The 21038-nt window shown below is 38.9% G+C and overlaps 3 protein-coding genes across 4 annotated transcripts in view; all 3 read left to right on the forward strand.

The window, feature by feature from the left end:
- Positions 1–4386, forward strand: part of sertad2b (SERTA domain containing 2b) — a 36316-nt gene extending 31930 nt beyond the window's left edge. For both annotated transcript variants that reach the window (XM_057341634.1, XM_057341633.1), the window contains exon 2: positions 399–4386. In XM_057341634.1, coding sequence (XP_057197617.1) covers positions 403–1518 — 1116 coding nt within the window. In that variant the 5' untranslated portion in view covers positions 399–402 and the 3' untranslated portion in view covers positions 1519–4386. The remainder of the gene's footprint in view (positions 1–398) is intronic.
- Positions 4387–10072: 5686 nt separating this feature from the next.
- On the forward strand, positions 10073–16150 carry lgalslb (lectin, galactoside-binding-like b). The gene is made up of 5 exons (XM_057341635.1): positions 10073–10328; positions 10752–10838; positions 10937–11025; positions 13506–13695; positions 14007–16150. Exons 1-5 carry the CDS (start codon positions 10278–10280, stop codon positions 14148–14150), a joined length of 561 nt encoding a protein of 186 aa, XP_057197618.1. The 5' UTR covers positions 10073–10277; the 3' UTR covers positions 14151–16150.
- A 1941-nt stretch (positions 16151–18091) lies between these two features.
- On the forward strand, positions 18092–20335 carry echs1 (enoyl CoA hydratase, short chain, 1, mitochondrial). Its single transcript, XM_057342106.1, has 8 exons — positions 18092–18257; positions 18703–18900; positions 19002–19129; positions 19206–19305; positions 19428–19532; positions 19672–19791; positions 19892–19959; positions 20047–20335. The coding sequence occupies exons 1-8, from the start codon at positions 18167–18169 to the stop codon at positions 20110–20112; spliced, it is 876 nt and encodes a 291-aa protein (XP_057198089.1). The 5' UTR covers positions 18092–18166; the 3' UTR covers positions 20113–20335.
- Positions 20336–21038: the final 703 nt, after the last annotated feature.

The raw sequence follows: 21038 nt of genomic DNA on the forward strand, positions 1-21038 counted from the left end.
CTGTTAATTAAAGTGGTTTCTTTTATTTTTAGTCAAACTTGTTGATTGGGTTAAACCAACTGTTGTTTGGGTTGGCTGCCCGTTCTGTTCGTTATGTATTTGTTATTCGTGTATTGGTTTGCATTACATTTATATTCGTTTTACTGTGTATCTCCACCACAAGAGTTCTTGTGAAATCTTATATTGTGAATCATTAAAATGTTTTGCTGGTTGATGTTATCAGATCATTTAATGTCCCAGTTTCTAAATATCGATATGTTTGATACACAACTAAACTTTAAGCTGTTTTTATGTGGAACATGAGATTATTTAGAAATGGTTTTGACTCATCAAGTGAGTCATGAAAGTTATGAGTGGCTGTGTAACTCTCTCTGTCTCTCTCTCTACTCTCTACGCAGATATATGTTGGGTAAAGGGGCAAAACGGAAACTAGATGAGGATGAAGAGGGGCTGGAAGGCAAAGCGTTGGCGGCAGGAGTCAGAGCCGGAGTAACTGGCGACAGTCTCTCCAAGGTCTCCTACACCCTACAACGGCAGACCATCTTCAACATGTCGCTCATGAAGCTCTACAACCACCGCGCGCTCACCGAGCCCAGCTTGGAGAAACGTGTGCTCATCAACAACATGCTGAGACGCATCCAGGAAGAGCTAAAGCAGGAGGGCAACCTGCGGCCGCTCTTCTTTCCCCCCTCTCCTCCTCCCGATGACCCTGTGGATGAAAGTTTCCGCGAGGCGCAGCCCGTTTTCAGCGTCCTGTCAATGGTGGCGTCGTCCCCCACCCAGTCGCTGGCACCGTCCTCCCCGATCCTTGTGCAGCCCTCGCCAGAACTGTCAAACGCATCCCCCCTGGAAGCCTGTCTCACCCCTGCTTCGCTTTTAGAAGAGGACAGCGTGACGCTTTGCATGTCGCCATCTCCCTTAGCTCCCAGACTTTCTTCATCTGCAGCCAGAGACAGCTTCTCTTTTGCCCTGGATGAGATCGAGGAACTCTGTCCACCACCCTCACCAACAGCTACGACAGCGCCCGGTGCTACCAGTCCATCCGCCCTCACAGTGGCCCTTCAGATGCCATTGCTGCCCACAACCTTAAACTCAGGGGCCTTAGACTCCAAAGACTGCAGTAAACCCTGCAGCCCAAAGCTTGAAGGACCGGTCCCGCTGCCCGTGGAACGCTCGGCGGTCCCAAACGCAACCGAGTCCAGGTTGCTGGAGACTCTTCCTCCTAATAACCTGGACATGAGCACCTCGCTGTCCTCCTCTTCCTCAGGCTTTCTAACAGACCTGGCCCTGGATGACATTCTGTTTGCAGATATCGACACCTCCATGTACGATTTTGACCCCTGCACCTCTTCCTCGGGTGCAGCCCCCTCCAAACTGACGCCCATGGTGACGGCAGATGAACTCCTGAAGAGTCTTTCACCCTACAGCGGTGCTTCTCCTGCTGTCACCTCAAACCAGCCTTTCAAAATGGACCTCACCGAACTGGACCATATTATGGAGGTGCTTGTGGGATCATGAGCAGGTTGAGAGGCGATGCAAAAGCAATCAAAGAGTTTTTAAAAACAAACTGAGAAAGAAACTGAAGAATCATGTGTTTTTGTACAGTTTTGTTTCTGTTGTTTTTAATGACAAGGAACGGTTTTAAAGATGATGTTGCCCAGTACTATTTCTCAACACTGTGCATGCACTGTGCTTGCCTTTTCCAAAACTGAACATGAAGTAATCTATGGAAAACACTTTGGCTTCTTAGTGCCTTCATCATTTATGCCCACTTGGTAAACTCTCTTTATCTATTTGTCTTGCCTTTTTCCGCATCATTTCTTATCAAACTAGACAGATCGCCGGAGAAGGACTAGTATTTATTATTTGCCCTCCTCAGAATACAGGTGCGAGAATGTGCTACGGCAGCACTATATTTGTGTTCTTTCATTTTCACTAAGCACAATGATTTTATGTTCATGTTTGTCAGAGCTGTGTGATGCTTAATGGCATTTTAGTGATATTTATAATTATCTGTCTTTTATTTGTGGTTCATGTTTGTTCGTCTGCTTTTGTTTCACTGTCCTTTTAACGTTCTTACGTGAAACATATACATTTATGAAATGTATGCTTTTACGGAACACGCTTTACCGGTTTATTTATACAGTACATGGATGTGTTGAGTGGTCGGATATTTACAGTCAACCAAATTTCTTGTGATCTGCCATAATGGCTCAGATTCCAGGTGTTTACATCTCAGCTGGCAATAAGTGATATTTTTCTTTCTGGTGCACATTTTACAGATACATTTCTTTGATACGATGTGTTTCCTGAGCTGGGAATTACCAAGCCAATGCTAAAACCCCTTTATGCTATAAGTAATGTATGCAATCAATGCTTTTCTGATCAGAACTGTCTCTCATTTTCTTGTTATCTGTGTCAAGGCATCACTTTAACTTCTTTTTTGGCTTTAGTTGAGGCATTATATCATCATTCTGAGACAGTGGCTCTTTTTGTTATAGTGCTACACTAATGCATGGCAAAAAGGTCTGTGCATGTCTGTTCATGCCGAGAAGAAAAACTCCACAGACACGTAAGTTGGTGGTTGCTATTTTGTGAGTCCATTTTCAACACAATTTCTATCATCTATTTGCCAAATGTATGTCTGTCAGCAGTACAACGGTACATTTCTGTTAACATACTAATGCATGCAGGATTATAGCTCATAAATGTACAGATGTCAGATGTATGATTTTGTATGGTTTGGTCTTATTTTATCTTATTTATACCGTTGTTTGTTTGAGTTTAAATTAATATTATTTGTTCATGTTTAAAGCAGATTCTCTCTCTGTTGCCTCCTGGGTTTTAGTGTTGTTTTGCCAGTAGAAAAGGTCACATTTAGTTCAAAGAGTATGCTCAAATTCTTGCATTTGTTCACCAGTAGGGTTCAGCAATCTTTGCAAGCAGTGTTTCAGGAGTGTTGGAGTTGGGACAGTCCCTAGCTGTTGAAGAGTATTTTGCATGTATGTGCAATAGTAAGCATTGTATAGTCGCTAAGAGGAGTTTAAACCACTGAATTGAGATTGGTTGGAATCTTTGATTATTGTTGTGAACTTCATGTTTGTCTAATGCAAAGGGACCACGTTTTCATATCAGTTTTATAAGTTTGACAAAGCTACACTGCACGAGTTATGCATACCGAAAATTCTGTGCTAATAAACATTTATGTGGGGTAATATCATTGCGATGTGCAATGTCAGAGAAAAGTGTAAACCTTTTTTATAAAGTAAAAAATCTAACAATATTTTCATAACGGGTGTTTCAGGTGTGACCATTTAAAATCTGACATTTGAGCTTCGGTTCAGAGAGGCTTTTGCCAGGGCCACAGTTTGGATTTCTTACAACCCAGAAGTCAAAAGAGAGAATTTCTGTGAACATGAGTGAATACGCGAGCCGAGCGGACAATACTATGGAATCAAAATTATGATTAATATTACTTATAGGAATTTTTGGATTTGGAGTGATTGTTTTTATTTTAAGTTATTTATTTTTTTTGTTTCCTGTGTAAATATATTTATTTTGATGTTAAGCTAACATGCTGATTGTAATTTGTACAGAATTTGAGATAGGAATGTATTATGCTTACGGGAATGTATCACTGCTTATTAATTGGGGTGGAAGCCATTTTTTCATCTTGTTTTAATAACGCATTATTTTTTGTGTTTGTTTATTTTCTTGTATTATAATTTGGGGTGGTGTTTGTGCTCATCTCTAGGTCAACACTCCCTGCCCCTATTTAATTATGAGTATTTAATGTTTTATGTATTTCAGAGAGCGTGCAAGGGAAAGGTTTGTAAAGCAATACTTTATTCGCTACAAACTTCAGAATTTCAATCTTCCAAAGCCTATTTCTGGGAAAATCTTTTGATAACCCTCAATGCCAAATGTAAAAAGAACGCAGCACGATTTCTGATGTTGGTGGTTGTTTTTAAATGATATCTCAATGTCTTCATCCGGTATGTCAGTCTTCATTTTATGGTTCAAGCCACACATTTGGGGAAGTCAAAGTGAAGTGGTTTCAGGATAGTGACCAGTGGGATTATTTGTGTGTATGTGTGTGTACGTGCACGTGTGTGTGTGCATGTGAGAGAGACAAAACATGGGGTGGGTGGGATCTGAACCTTTTGTCTGCTTATTAAGAAAGGCTGTATCTTCAAGCCTTGGAGCTGTGCCTTTTTCTATGCAATATTACCGACATTCATTTTGAGAAAAATAACCCATCAACTGATGATCACTGTATTTGCATCAAGAAATGGACTGTAGAATATATATAAAATATGGACATGTGTCTATGAATTTGAAACAGTCTTACTTTTCTAGTTTTATATCATACAATAAAGAGATTTGAAAGAATTACATTGTGTTTGTTTTCTCTTTTTACATTAATACATGTAAAACTATGAAGCGTAGTACATGCTTTAAAAATATGATTTTAATTCAATTACAAAATAATGTATGCGTAAACAGGTAAATGTATGTCGTTTGTGAGTGGGAGTTTTAAAAGTGAGGCTGAATCATGCGGTTCCCTCAGCTCACACAGCTGCTCTACACAAAACGGCGGACATTTCTTTGAATCAACAGTTGCCTCCATTTCGCACCCATGACTCATGGGCTGGTAGCAAGAGTCTATTTCCAGTATTGGGGCCGCACAGCTGTGTAGCACGAACAGCTTTAGCATGTGGCAGTGTGCATGTGAACTGTAAGAGAGAGGCCAGCTCAAAACATGGCCAAACTGATCTCAGATCAGAAGGAATGTTTTTCCCCTGTGGATTATGTTGCTGTTTTATGAGAGAATCAGTATGTGTTGTGTAGGATCTCAGATACTGACCATCTTTGTTTAATACAAGTAGCTTTATGGTTATCATTTCAGGTTGTTTTTCATCAGTGCACCTCATTTTCTCTTTTAGTCTCTGTGTGAAAATTACTTTTGTCATGTGCTGTCAGCCTTTAAAATGTGTATCTTACTAATAAGTTTCATGTGCAGATATTGAAGGGTTTTTTTTGTTTCCAGTAAGCTGACTAATTTCTGTATAGGTAATGTTTGTCTGTTTCTTTAAATGTTCAGTGTTGCCAAGTTTTGCTGAAAGAAATAATTTTATAATTGGCTTTAAAGAAAAATGAAAATTCTCTCATAATTACCTGTCGTGGTTCTGCCTCATCTTGTCATGTCTGTCTTGATCTTGTGGCAGAATCACGGCAGGATCCCTTGTTATGTGTGGAGAGAGTCATTTTGACCCTATCGGCCTTCGATACTCTCTCCGGTCCTTGTCTGTGTTCCCGCCCTTTTGTATCCCTCGTTATTGGTTGTTAATTAGTTCATGCCCCACACCTGTTCCCCTTTGATTTGTCCCCTTATTTAAGGCCCCTGTGTTCTCGGTCTTGAAGAGAACTGTGTTGTGTTTGTCGTGTGGGTGAGGTCTTGTCGTGTGAGTAAGTCTAGTTTATTGTGTTGCTATGTGATGTGTTATAGTCTAGTCTTGTTAGTTTAGTTAGTCTTGTTCTTGTTTCCCTTGTTTACCCCCACGTGGGTCTTTGTTTTGTATTTAGTTATTATTATTAAAAGTCTTGTTTAACACCTTACCCGTTGTCTGCACTTGGGTCCTCTGTCTGTGTATTCGTGTCTCTCACCCCCGATCATGACAGAATGATCCGACCACTTCTGGACCCAGCAGACAGAGGGACCTCAGCGGGAGGGGTCGATGCCGCCGGACTCCTCTCCGGGGTCGGGACCGGACCGCCGGACTCCCCTCCAGGGTCGAGACCGGACCACCGGACTCCCCTCCAGGGTCCGGACCGGACCGCCGGACTCCCCTCCGGGGTCGGGACCGGACCGCCGGACTCCCATCCGGGGTCGGGACCGGACCGCCGGACTTCCTTCCGCCGGATTCCCCTCCGGGGTCGGGGCCGGACTTCCTTCCGCCGGATTCCCCTCCAGGGTCGGGGCCGGACTTCCTTCCGCCGGATTCCCCTCCGGGGTCAGGGCCGGACTTCCTTCCGCCGAATTCCCCTCCGGGGTCGGGGCCGGACTTCCTTCCTCCGGATTCCCCTCCGGGGTCGGGGCCGGACTCCCTTCCTCCGGATTCCCCTCTGGGGTCGGGGCCGGACTTTCTTCCGCCAGATTCCCCTCCGGGGTCGGGGCCGGACTTCCTTCCTCCGGATTCCCCTCCGGGTTGGGGCCAGACTTCCTTCCGCCGGATTCCCCTCCAGGGTCGAGGTCGTCGGATTCCCCTCCAGGGTTGAGGCCGCCGGTGTCCTGTTCCCACCGCAGATCCCTGCCGGCCTCCCAGCTGGTACCCAGGCCTGTCGAGTCGACACCGTTCTTGTCCTTGTTTGCTGCCCAGCTGCCAGAGAGCGCTGCCCAGCCGTTGGAGATGCTAATTATGATTATGATAATTAAAAATCCTAATAGTAATAGATGATAAAATAAAATAATAAAATAAAGACAGTACATGGTATTAAAATGCCTGGTGTTATTGCAAGATTTTCTCTATGCAAGGTGTATTAGTGAAATAAACTAAAATTAATACAATGCTGGATTGTTAGAAACTGGAAGTTATTCAATTAAAGTATATTATTTAATGGAAGTAAGCCTTATATTATTATATTTTAGATATTAATATTAAATCTAATTAATAAGTAATAAATTCCCATCCTACATTTGTCAGATTACATACATGCACCATAGAATCAGATGATATGTTCTTTTGCTGGGGGCCTATTCTTTTTTGCCAATAGTGAGAAGCCAAGGACAGTCACTGGACAAAAATACACCACAGTGATTTTTGCTTCGTTCTTATTTGTGACCCAGTTGACACACCTGTCTAAGAGGCCAGCAGGGTGTTCCCCTTCCCCCATTTCCTACTCTCACTGGTGCTGGGCATCTCCCAGGATCTTCCTCTCTTCTTCTTGTCAGTGTCAACTGCAGTGTCTTAATCAAAATAATTCTGTGAGTATTTGATCAATGGCTCTCCACCTGGTTTGCCAGAATAGGACACAGCGATCTATTGTATTTAAAATGAATGAGTGCCACCCATACAGCTGCATTCATAATTTGATTCTTCTCAGTTCACAGGGTATAAAATACAGTAGACAGTCTTCCTGGTTTCTGTGGAGGCAGAGAGAGAGAAAGAGAATATAGGAAAATTAGAGCGACTATATAACCCCCCCCGCCTTGACTCTCTGTCAGGTTGGCTTTGTGCAAATATCTGAATGATCTTGTTCTACTGTGACTACGGAGGGAAAGAAGCCACACCTACTCTCCACCAACCACAAGCCCAGCTCAGCAGACGCACACATTTATGTAATACACACACACACATAAACACCAGCTCGTGACTGCTCCCGCTGGCTGGAATTTGAATCGTACACGGCAGAAACCCAGCCCCACCTCCCAGTAGAATATGTGGTAACACACTTTATTTGACAGTGTGGCTTTTGCAATGACGCTTTTACACTATCATAGACACAGTAATGTACGTAAAGTTACATTCCACAAATAGGGAAATTTGAGTCATGTCTTAAATGCAGAATTGAATTGAATACAATTATCGAGTTATCATTTTGAAATTATGAAGTGTTATTCATATTAAAGAATACAGAATCAGGCCATTTGGATTTATTTAAACCGCCCAAAAAATGTGTGTGTAAAGAGGGACTGGGAATTAAAACAACACTGGATCATTTGCTTGTCATTGTGAGATTTAAGGGCGTATTGACCCCTGACGCAGAAGTTAAAGGTTTTCACTAGGATGAAAGATTGTGCCATATAACATTGGGCTCGTGCCGGGCTACGACTGAATCAAAGGTCACTGGGAGTTAATTATTATGAAGTAGCTGATGGAGCCAATGAAAGCAGTCAGACTTACAGGGTTACCTGTTGCGAAACATAAAGGATTCACTCTGCAGATCTTACATGTTGGGGCTCCAAATAGGGAGGTTTATGATATTATTTATTTATTTGCAATAAATTGGACGTGTGACTATATTTGTTCTTGAAGTTCATGTGGTCTTGTATCTTTGTTTGTATGTGTGTGTGTTGAGGGGAAAGGCCCCGAGTGAGGAGCCAGAACAGGAAGTAAGAAACAGACCACACACAGCTGCTGCATGGAGGGAGTGGGTGTGAGGAAGTGTGTGGGAGCTTGACATTCACAAAAACTCACAAAAAGCCAAATTCAGTAAGGGACAGAGAAACAGTGAGAGACAGACAGCAATATGAGGCAAGCAGATGGAGGGAGATTTGTTATATTACCTTAGAAAATCTTGGCCTGAGTATTTTGCATTAGCATTTGGTGATTCAAAGACACAGTTTGCTAAAAAAAGAAAAGAAAAACAAACAGTGACCACTCACTGCTCCCTCATCCCCTCCGAAACCTGTATGACTTTTATTTGGGATTGAAATTTAGAATATATTGAGTGGTATACGGACCAATTTTATGAGAACTACATTTGCATAATTTTTGTCTTCAAAGATCCAAAACTGTATGGAATTAAGTGACTAGTAAAATGTTAAAACATTTCTCTTCTTGTCTTCTAATGAAAAAGAAAGCAGGTTTAGACTAAACTAAATGATTCTTAAAACTTTCCCTTCTCAGTACAACTTTTAAAACACTTTCGGACAAGCGACTCACTGTGGTTAGCCAAATTAGTAGCTGACAGCTGGTGTCCGTTAGACGGCTGAACATTGACATCATGTGAGGCAGGCGGGCAAGGTGTCTTAAAGTCCCTAGTGGACACGACCAGAGGGCAGTGCCAAATCCGTCTGTGGTGCTTTCCGCCTGAGCAGGTGAGCAGAATGGACCTGTGGGAGAGCAGTGCAATGCGGACGCTGCATTAACCTAATTACAGGCCGCCGCTGCTAAATAAAGACACTTATTAAATTTGCATGCTCAAATACACTTATGGACAGGTCATAGTGCAGTGCATCCTTTGCATGTTCGTGCTGTTATAAAAGTATATTCTAAACTTTTATAGTTCTAAAACTTAATGTAATATCCATGCACTTAACAACAAAAAGACAAAGATATAAGTGTAAGCTCAGTTTTGGAAGAATGTGGAAGAAGTTCAAAATCGTAATTTGTCCTAGAGCTAAAGATTTAACTACAGACAATTTTATGAGTGAAGACATAATAGCACTTTTCTTTGAGCCAAACCCTAAACTCAAGACTGCCCCCAGTGTAACAGCTTGTAGGCCTACAGTTGATTGCTGATGAACTGCTTGATCTGAGAGAGAGAGAGAGAGAGAGAGAGAGAGAGAGAGAGAGAGAGAGAGAGAGAGAGAGATAGCGGTGGGTCTTTCTCAGAGGCAGCAGGATTGCTCTTGTCATCCATGCCTCCAGTATATAAATTATATTTAAAGAGGTCAGGCATTTTCCAACAGATAACATAATGAAGCAGTGTAGAACAGTTGGTTTCTGGCTTTGATCATGGTGCTTGATTTATATCAATACAGAATACAAAAAAAAACAGTTATGTACAAAATCGATATATAAAAAAATCTTAAAATATTAATAAGAATTACAGGATAAATAACTTGTCATTATTATAACGATCTTTGTTTTATTTTAGGACCACAAAGACATATTGACATTGCATTATCACTGCAAATCACCGCAACAATATGTCAGGCTACAACTGTATAGTAGCATGGTTTAATGATTTAATAAACCGCTGATTTACATCATATGAAAGATCCTAAATTTACACGAGCAGAGGTTACACTTGCCACTAGAGGTCGCCCTCTCACTGCAGATTGAGAGAAGATTGTCCAACTATTAGGAACATTATAATGTAACAATGCTAATTCTTTTCAGTACATTTAATAATAAAAAGCACAATACACAGCATGTAATGTAAAAAAATCCGTTCCTCTGCCAACAAATATTTAACAAGTATTTATAAACAATTTTTTAAATGCAAATCCACTACCACCTTGAGACAAACCGATTTTATTGTATCTTGTAAACATATTTTAATGGTGCTTTCAATGTAGCCACTTATTCTGTAATGTATGGTAATTCTGTGCAAATCTGAGCAGATTAATGTCACACCGGATAATCCGCGTCGCCGTAATTTCTGTATCCTAGACAACAGACCAGAGTTGTATATTATTTACTTAAGAAATTTTGTTTTACTTACACCATAATTTCATTCTCGAATATTGACACATTATTATAGCCCCGTATGCTTGTCTGCCACGACACTGACAGACTCAAGGGTTGGACCGCCTTGATAAGCATCCTATGGCATTTTGTTCCAAAATGGCGTTGGCGAGCATGGGAAAGGACGCGATAGTAAGTAACAAATCCTACAGAAATGATACAATGTCTCAGATGTACATGTATGCGTGTAGATAGTATAACATAGTCATTATAGTTAATAAAAAAGTCTATTTAACACGGCGCGCGATGGAAATCCATCACATGAGAGCAGACTTGTTCATCTCTCATTCCATTAATGACATTTATGATTTAGTTAAACTGCATTGCAAATGTAAGGAAATAGAAAGGTTGTTTTAAGTCTTATTTTAGCTCTGATCTACTGTGTAAACATATTGCGCTGCGCTTTATTTGTATCCAAAGCTGCAGCCAAGGCGTGCCGTTGTATTGTTAAAATCTGCATCTGTATCATATGGTTTTGTTATTATTGCACCCTGTCGCTTCCTAAAGTGCCCTTAAACATGTAAATCTTGACTATCCTCTCTTTCTTTATGGAAGAATACCGAAGATGATCATCACCTTAACAATTCATACGGAGATGATGGTCTTATCTCACCAGATAAAGAAGACATCTCTCGCATTCTGGTAGAGTGGATGCTTACAACAGTCGTTTTACTTTGTACTGTGGCCTGCCGTACGATTGATTTCTCAGCGTGTTTTGTTTTGTTAATGTTATATTCCAGACGGTTCCTTTCAGTGGAAGGATCAGAGATGGAATGAGGCCTGGGAAGAAGATCATTGTCATGGGCATCATAGATCCAGAGCCAGACAGGTAGGATTGTAGTGGTTTGTGGAATGAATGAATGAATCAATCAATCAAACAGAAGCTCAAAATCAAAACCTTGTAATCTGCCTTGGATGCATTTTTGGGCATATTCGGAAACTCTGTTTTGTTAGGCAGCTCACTAGGTTTGGAGAAACAGCCAGAGCCTATTCTTTAATTTAGTGGACATTGTTGCTATGTTATCACTGTATTTATGACATTGGGTTAGAGCTCATCTTGAGACACGATTCATCACATCACGGGGATCAGACCTGCTGAGTGTTGCTGGGCGTTTACATTATCTGTCACAGAGACAAATCTCAAAACAATGACAGCATAGGGTGTGTCTTTAGAGACTAAGAGTTTCTGAACAATCATACAATAACAGCAAAACTGTGGTAAATAATTTGATTCAAGAGATGTACACTACCGGTCAAAAGTTTAGGGTCACTTACTCGTTCTTTATTTAGATTTTCCCCACATTTTAGAATAATAGCAATTAGCAAACCATATAAAACCATGGAGTAACAATTGTCACTCTTGCTAAAAGCATACAAAATAAATTAACCCCCAAGTATATTTTAGCATCTTGAAAGTAGTCACCCTTTGACTTGAATTTGTAAAATCGTACACTTGGCATTTTATCACCCAGCTCTTTGAAGTTTCAACCTGGAAAGCTTTTCAAACAGTATTGAAGGACATTCCATATGCTGGAGTCTTACTGGCTGATTTTTATTTTTAAGTAATCCATTTCAAAAAAATTTTTTAAATGAAAATTTAGTTTTCTATTGAAAGACTATGTTAATATGGTGGCACAATTTTTGTCTACAGAAGTCATTTCAAACATTGAAACACACACCTTCAGATTAAAAGATGTTTAAGATCGTGAGAAACATTTTTGTCAAGTGATCTTAAACTTTTGACTGGTAGTGTATGCAGTTGGTTGTGAAAAAAAAGAGTGAACGACTAGCAAGAAATGGGCCCAAAAATCAATGTAGGGAAATGGCAATACTAATGTAGTTTGTTATCTGGGTGGTTTAGCTTTTAAACTGTAATTACTGTATGCTGCTTTATTTTTTTAATCCATGAATAGTTGACGAAGTGGTACTAATACTAGGGATGCACCCATACCAGTATCGGTATTGGCCCGATACCAAGCTCATGTACTCGTACTCGTAATGACACACCGATACCAAAGACCGATACCTCACGTGACATACATAGAGCCCTATGATTTCCGCAATGCGGTAAACGTGGACGGAATCGAGGAATCCAGGCATTTCCTAACAAGAAATTAGCAGCTAACGTAACAGTTAACGAAATATTCAGATACTGTTTAAATATGTATTCTGCTTGTTTTGCGTTATCGTGTGTGAAAGAGTGGTGCGGTTGCGTGTACTGAACGCATTGTGCTTGTGTGGAGCTTTCAGCGCCAGCGTTTCACTGCACGAGGACACGAACACATAAACAAACACCATTTGCGGCGATCCGTCAAAATAAAAGTCCGGATAACTTAAAGGAACGCTCTTTGCGGCGTCCTGTCAAAAGAAAGGTCCGGTTGACTTGAACAAGTTATAATACACTCACATTTTTACTTAAATTTTTTATAATTTGACCACAGAGTATATTGTTTACTTTAGTAAACTGAAGTAAATGTGCTAGTAAAATTGTGCTACTTATCATAAAAAATAGAACTTGATTAAAAAATAGTACTTAAATTTAAGTAGACCTAAAAACAAAAGAAAAAAAGAAAATGTAGCAGTAAGATACTGGTTTATTAACATTATTGTACATTATACAGGCATCGGATATAGGTATCGGTATTGGCGAGTACCAGAAAAAAATATTGGTACTTGGTCTTTAAAAAATGGTATCGGTGCATCCCTAACTAATACATAATTACAGCTGGAATTTACAGCCTTTCTAAACAAATTGCTGATTCAATAGAAAGTTACTGTGTGAAAATGGATGTCAAGGCAGGCCTAAATGGCTGTGAATTCTTTTACAATGTTAAGCTGTCTGCTTTTTCTGTGTAATGTTGGATGTTTTATCACTACTTACAGTGCTTGTAATGTTTTTCTTATTGATATATTTAAGGGTGTTGCAACATTTATTAATATAGAGTTAGTTACAATTTACATACATTTTTAAAGAAAAACTTACATTTAGATTACAAAAGTATACTTAGTAAGTCCTGTAACAGGTCACCATTTCTTTTATGTAAATCACTATTTCTTACATCTGCATTTACTTTTTTATGTAGTCTGTCAATAAATACATATGCGATCATAACAGCTACATGCATAATTTTTTATAAGGGTAAAATTGGCATTATACTGTGGTTTTGAATAGTTTAAATGGAGTACAGTATGTAACACCACAGAAAATGTAAACAGGACTTTAATAAACCTTTTAAAGCTGATAGAACTGTAGACAGTCCACTCTAAGAAGAGATTTATTAATGAACCGTGTTTGCTGTTTGTGTACAGCTTTGATATCATTTTGACTTGCGGCCACAAGGAGGAGAAAGATGATGAGGATCTCACAGATGTGGCCCTTAAACTCAGTGTACGATTTGCAGAACGACAGTACCTGAGGAGTGCACGGGTTTCTGGGAAATGGAGTGAGGAGGAGGCAGCCATATCTTACTTCCCTTTCATCCCAGACCAGCCGTTCAGGGTAAAAAGTGTTTTTTATTTTAGTTTCAGAGAGCTGCTTTGCATTTATTTTTTAATAGTAGCCAGTTACAGAGTTACTCTGTATGGCAATTAATTGTATAAATACAGTGGCTAAAGATGCTGTAAATGTGGCTGAAGCAAAGAAAAAGTGGGTCAGTTCAGTACCAGATCAATCAACAACCGCTTCAGTCAAACAAGTCCTTCCTTTCAACACACTATCCACAATGAATCTCAGTGACTGACAAAGGATTCTTTTGATTTGATCTCATTTCACTCCTTTTTGTCCCCCTCTCCCTTTTTCCGATTATGCAGATTGAGATCCATTGTGAGCACCAGCGTTTTAGGATCTTTGTGGATGGACACCAGCTGTTTGACTTTTATCACAAAGTTAAGTCTTTGCTGGCCATTAATATGATCCGGATAGTTGGGAGTCTTCAGATCACTAAACTGGGCTGAACCTACAACAAAAAGGACTTCTGACAGGTGACCACGCCCACCTGTGCATTTGCCACAAGCAATGAAGGCCTCCCAGCATCATCTGCATTTTGCTTTCTTCATTTATTTCTGTGTATTGTTTCATGACAGGTTGGTGAATGGTTGCAATTTCAGATGTGTGTCCCTTGTTGAATGGTTTAAAAATCTTGTAGCTTTTTATGTTTAGTTCAGTTTTTTTCAGGGATTGCACAATTTGATATGCACTCTGTGGCAGTACCAAGCGCCACTGGTGATTTTGCTACTATGAATGGACACTGCCAGTCTATGCGTGCTTGATGTCTAGCAGTGTAGTTGATGATCCAAAAAATGATCCAAGACTCAGGAAATCAGATAAAGTTGGTCTACTTAGTAATTTAAGACTAAGAATTTGTCATCAGAATGAGTAAAATAAGCTTGGAAGAAGTTTGACTACTAGAATGTTAGAGATTTTAAGATTTAGCATTTTTATGTTCCGCCCCATTTTTGGTTTGGCGTCTCAACTACCTACTTTAATAAGCTAAAGTATTTTGGGTGGAGAGTATTATTCAGGCCCCAGATGTGTAGCAGGGTGTACAGTTAACCAGCCTTTTATTCTTCATATATCTGTTCATTGCAACCATTCATTTTTTGAGAGATTGTGTTTCACTGCAGAGGAATGTCACGCGACTTAGTTGACTTGAGGTTTGGAGTCATCTTTGAAATTGAAGCACTAAATTTGGGTGGCGTGATCATCCTATCATTCTCTTCTAAGCCAACGCAGTATTTCAGAACTTAAGTATTATGGGAAATCCATAGCAACCAAACCAACAAATGATTGTTTTCTAGTCCAGGAATGAGAGCTGTTTTTCATTACCTAGATAAAGTGAATTTTGCGAAACCCAACTTGGCTCATATAAAGTTTACACAAGATCTTAAGCATCAAGTAAAAGTTGAAGGAACACAAATAACAGGGCTAAATAGTTTTATGAATGTACAATCATCCACTCATAGGCTGCATAATAGCTTATGTGTGGGTGTAAAGTGGGTGTCTTCAAAGAAAAAGCCTATTATTCCCTCCAGCTCCCTTATTTATAACATTCACTTGCCGCTTTGCTCCTCTTAATATAAATGTGGAGTCAAGACTCATCACATTTCCTGTGTTCTGCTGTCATTTCTGGCCTTTTGCCCACTTTAACATCTGCAAGGCACCTCTGCCACATACACTGTACCCACAATGGTCTCTGTTGACAGATCTGTACATACAGTAAGCCCCAGCAAGCATACGTATTTATGATACCCATTGTGATTATACATTGCACTGTTGATCAGTATTATGTTCAGTTTTAAAACGTAACACTCCCTGTAGAGTGGGGAATTAATTTTAAGAGCTTTGATTATTAATATTAAGTAAGAGTAACTATTAAAGTTTCTTTTCGTTTCTTGAATGTTTTGATTTACACTCAAAGCATCACTTCTTGGTCCCTCTTTATTGGGAAAAACTCTGCTAAATAACTTGAAGTGGGCCACTTACACTCAGAGTATCTTTGCTGATGTTTTTCCAGCTGTTTATGCACCACAGAACTCATGTTTAGTCTCAAACACAACAAATTTAATAACTATTGGTACTGCCACGCAAGCAATATGGTTCTTGACCACAGGCATCTCTCTCTAGTAAAGCTGACATTTTGTGACAAAAACATTTTGACTTAGAGTGGAATGAGACATATTTAGCATTTGAAGCCTGGACGTTTGGACCAATGTGGAACACCAAATAGTATTGCTATTTTAACTGGTACTTCTGTGGGACATTCTTTGTTTTGTCTAATACTGTTTTAATGTTTAAAGGTGAAACTCACACTTTTGGATGACATTAAATCTATTAAAGTATTGGCACATAAATGTTGTGTTTTGCAAAATTTGCTGCTTCTGTATTTGTAGATTATTTTGGCACATGTTTCTATGGTATACTGGATATCTTAATATATATCTTCAGTTTTAAAGGCGTTTATTGGCAAAAACATAATATATGCAAAGAGTCAATATTTATAGTGTTGGGCCTTGTTTTTCATAACGTCTGCAATTCGCTCTGGCATGCTGGATATCAGCTTCTGGGCCAAATCCTGACTGATGGCGAACAATTCTTGCCTTATTAGTGCTCTGAGATGATCACAATTTATGGCCTTCTGCTTATCCACTCGCTTTTTGAGGATTGACCACAGGTTCTCTATATGTGACTTGACATCCGGGGAGTTGCTTTTTTTGCAATTATATAAAAGGCATCTGATCACTCTGCATAATAATCTATAACAACAGGACAGTTTAAGCAGAAACTTTGCAAAACACAGCCAATACTTTTGGCCACGACTGTATGTGAGGATACCCAAAATGTGTTATACCTGGATAGTTTTGAAAGGGGAGGGAGTAAAGCTTATTTAACAGTCTAAAAGATAAGAGGGCACATATTAGCTTACACATTGACCTTAGAAGTGTTAGTGCTTTGGCCCTGGAGCTACAAGAGCATTTGCTTTTAACAAACAGATCCTTTGCTTTTCTCCCTATGATCCTGCTGATTTTCCACATGACGGAAGCTCTAATGCTTCCATTTCTGGTGCTGTTTATTGTATTGTATCTCAAAATAAATTGCAACAATTCTCAAACTGGCTTACTGATTTACAGTATAAAGATGTAAAATGAATGTCATGGTTCTTAATTGTACATTTTCGAAGCTTTCGAACTCTGGATGTACATTTATTAGTAACTGTCCGTATGCTTCATTTCTTTTTATATTTTGGTACTGCAATAATGTCTCGACACTAAAGAGGGTGTTTGAGTTTTGTAATGATTAGAATGAGTGTAGAGTGAGTTACTAGTTTCCATTTCATAAAAACTAGGCTAGTTGATTTCATAGCTTAGATTTGTTCAGTTTGTTTGTTGTATATTCAGAGATTTGCTTTTAGAACTTATTATTTTTCTTTCAGGACTGTTTGAAGTGTCTATGTATGTGTTTATAAAGTGGCCCATTACTTAGCTGGTGTGTGGTGAAGAATAATTGTAGTTGTACAATTGTTAAATCAAGACCAACAGAATAAGAATTGGTTTTGTGTGCTTTCAGTATTTGGTATTTATCAGAAATGTGCCTATTTAAATATGGCTTTAGTATTTAGTAAAATAATATACACTAATTGACAGAAATTTGCATACCACTTTTCAATTTATTTTTGTTTTGTAATGTGATGCATCTTTGCTCATATGGTATAAGAGAATGCATAATTTGTTAAAACAAATGAAATTATTCATAAATTGTTGAGGTGGTACATAATTGCTCTCCAGAATCCCATGTAAATATGCTGCAGTCTGATGCACCTGAAGAGGAGCCACTAAGTGAAAAAACATAGCCTATATGTGAATAACAAATATCTGAATGGCACTTTATTCTGCAAATTATTATTTGCCTGCAATTATTAAACTGGCATCTGCTGGTTTAACTGTTCAAAGTTGGTATGCAAACATATTATTGATCATATGTTTTGTTTTTACAGTCAATGTTTAGGCTAGCTATTTAGTGAAATTTGTAACTCATGAATTTCAGTTTTCTAACTGATTTATGGACCAATAAACAATCCTTACAGACTAATGTCTTCTGTGTAAGCGCTTGCAAAAAAAACATGTAAAAAGTGACCAATAGAGGGCGCCATACTAGTAAAAGCGACCGAACACTGTTGCCAAATATTTATTTTATTGTTGAATTATTAGGCCAATTAAAAGATGCAACATATATATTTCCCTTTGTATAACTATGAGAGAATGTATACGTACAGAACTACCTATTCAAATTCTCGCTTTTAGTCTAATTCTGAATTGTTTAACCGTGAAATCACTGACAGGGTTTTAACTGAGAGTAGTTTCTTGTAAATTATCTGGCATCCTGACTTGGCTGTTGCGTCACCAATGTGAGCCAACCAACAGGACAGACTCTCAGAGCTGCACAGCGACTGTGTAACGTTAGTCCGAGCTCAATCATGGCACTGCTTTGCAGATCTACTGGGATACTTCTCAAACATAGTAAATTGGTGCCATCTGCATTGACAGCAGCAAGGCAGTGCAGTTCAGGTAACTTTAACTATTTCTACCCAAAAACAATGACGTCTTTGTCAATGTCACTTTCAAGCTTACCCAGGTTGAAAACTTGCGTCATTTACGTGCGCTGGTTGTGTGACTGCAGCCTGTGTTGAACGTCGTACTGTACCTGCAAGACAAACATTCAGTTCTGACAACAAACATGGTGCACAGTTTACACTTTTACTCAGCTTAATAAAATATAATAGCAAGCAGAAGACGTGTGTTGGTGCACAGCAAGCTAAAATGCTAATTCCGGTCAAAGCTAAACTGTTCAATATCTGTGTAAATTTACCTTTACCAAAGTGTTGTACATCATATTTTTCCGCTTGTGATCTGTAACGTGGTTATGCACATACTGTTTTTCTTTGATCAATAAATATATTAAATATTTCCCTAAAACTGCTGTGTGTTAGGTTGACCCACATCTCTTTTGCAGGTGGCCAATATCAGTACATACTGGTTGACAAAAAAGGTGAAAAGAAGAATGTCGGTTTTATCCAGCTGAACAGACCCAAGGCTCTGAATGCCCTCTGTGATGGTCTGATGATGGAGGTGGGCAAAGCCCTTGATACGTTTGAAACTGATGGAGAAGTAGGAGCTATTGTCATCACAGGGAGTGAGAAAGCATTTGCAGGTGAGAAGCTGTCAAAATAATTAAGTGTTTTATTAATATTCACCTCTATGTTTTTTTTAAAATTAAAACTATATGCTTTATTGTCATTTTTGCTTCAATAGCTGGAGCTGATATTAAAGAGATGCAGAACAGAACTTTTCAAGAGTGTTATGGTGGCAACTTCTTGGCTCATTGGAACAGAGTATCAACAGTCAAAAAGCCTGTTATTGCTGCCGTGAATGGATTTGCTGTGAGTATTAAAGGTTTCAATGTGTGCACCACAACTAGAAAGTGTGCTCAAACTTTATTCTTCCTCTGTGTGACAGCTTGGTGGAGGATGTGAATTAGCCATGATGTGTGACATAATCTATGCCGGAGAAAAGGCACAGTTTGGACAGCCAGAAATCATGCTGGGGACCATCCCTGGTAAAATAAAGCACTTGTCTTTACATTCTGTGCATTGAATGCTGATACATAATTTTAATTTGCAATCATCAACACAAGGGATTTTAGAGCAGATGACATCAGGTTCATTTGTTATACTTCAGGTGCTGGAGGCACTCAGAGGCTTACGAGAGCAGTGGGCAAATCTCTTGCGATGGAGATGGTTCTGACGGGAGACCGAATCTCGGCTCTGGAGGCAAAACAGTCCGGTTTGTCTTTCACACTTTGTTATTGTCACATTGCATTTTTGCTGTAGAGCTGATTATGTGGTTAGGTTAAAAGTAATTTATGTATAAAGAAAACACAGTCCCTTAATTTTATAGATGTACTACTGAATTAACTTCATAGGTCTGGTGAGTAAAGTATTCCCTGCAGAGCTGCTGGTTTCAGAAGCTATCAAATGTGGAGAGAAGATAGCTGCAAATTCCAAACTGGTTTCAGCCATGGCAAAGGAAGCTGTTAATGCCGGTATGGGTTTATGATTGTTTATGATACTTATGATTGTTATAACTTAACTAAGACAAAATGAATTTCTTCGAGAAACTAACAATTTAACTTCGTTTTACAGCATTTGAACTGACTTTAGCAGAGGGCAGTCGGCTTGAGAAAAGATTGTTCCATGCAACCTTTGCCACGGTGCGTTATATAAATTCCTCTCCTTCATTTCTCTTTTTGATGAAAGTGAATACACAGTTCTTGAACTTGATGTGTTCTGATTTTCAGGAGGACAGAAAGGAAGGCATGACCGCCTTTGTTGAGAAGAGAAAAGCTGCTTTCCAAGACAACTAAAAATCCAGTGAAATTACGGTGATTTAAAAAAAATCAAATGCTGATATTAAAGTGATCTATTTTGCCTTAACTTTACTGTTTTTTATATCAAGAGTTTGTGACAAATTCAAATGATATGTTTCAACAATTAAATATATAGGACATGCCTTTGTTTTGTAGGCTCACACTTACGTTTTACAGGTAGTTAAAAAAATAAATAATAAAGTCGTCTTCTTCTTAATGACCTCTTTGTAGCGACAGCATGTTTTTGGCAGAGATGCTTGCTTCAAATTAATTTTCAGGTAGCCTTGCTTGTTTTAGATCATGAAATGCAATGGCCTTAGCCTCCTAAACGGTTTGCAATACATGTATAACATTGCACATCATTTGGCAAAGAGCAAAGGTCTCAGTAATGCAAGTTTAATATACAATTATATTGAGAGGCACTAACTTTTTAAGAAATCGCTATTACACATTGTACGCGCTAGGTGGTGCTATAGTTATACTTTCAAACGTACTTGCAGTGAGTAGTTGGTGTACTAGCATTTTTATAGCCGGACATTTTTCGTTGGTAGATATTGTTTTTAAATGATAAATATTGTTGTTGTAATATTTATGCTCAATGTAAATATTGGTTATTGTGAATGAATGGCATGTATGTCAAAATATGGTCTGGTTACTGAAAGCCGAAATAGCCTACTTTCTCTTTTTTTTTTTTCGTTTAGTGCCGCACATTGAAAAAGTTTATTTATTAATAAAAGACAACATTACATAACTTATTAAATTAATCTTTTAAGCTAGGTAGTCTAAAAGAATTTAGCCAAAAATAATTAAATATAGCCACCTGTTCATCACAGACTAGCGACTGAGTGAAATGTATTCTTTTCTTTAATGTTTTGCTGTTGATTTAATTTTGAGGACGATTTACAAATATTAAATAAAAAATT

This window comes from Triplophysa rosa, linkage group LG9 (genome assembly GCF_024868665.1).
Source record: "Triplophysa rosa linkage group LG9, Trosa_1v2, whole genome shotgun sequence".
Taxonomy (NCBI): Eukaryota; Metazoa; Chordata; class Actinopteri; order Cypriniformes; family Nemacheilidae; genus Triplophysa; species Triplophysa rosa.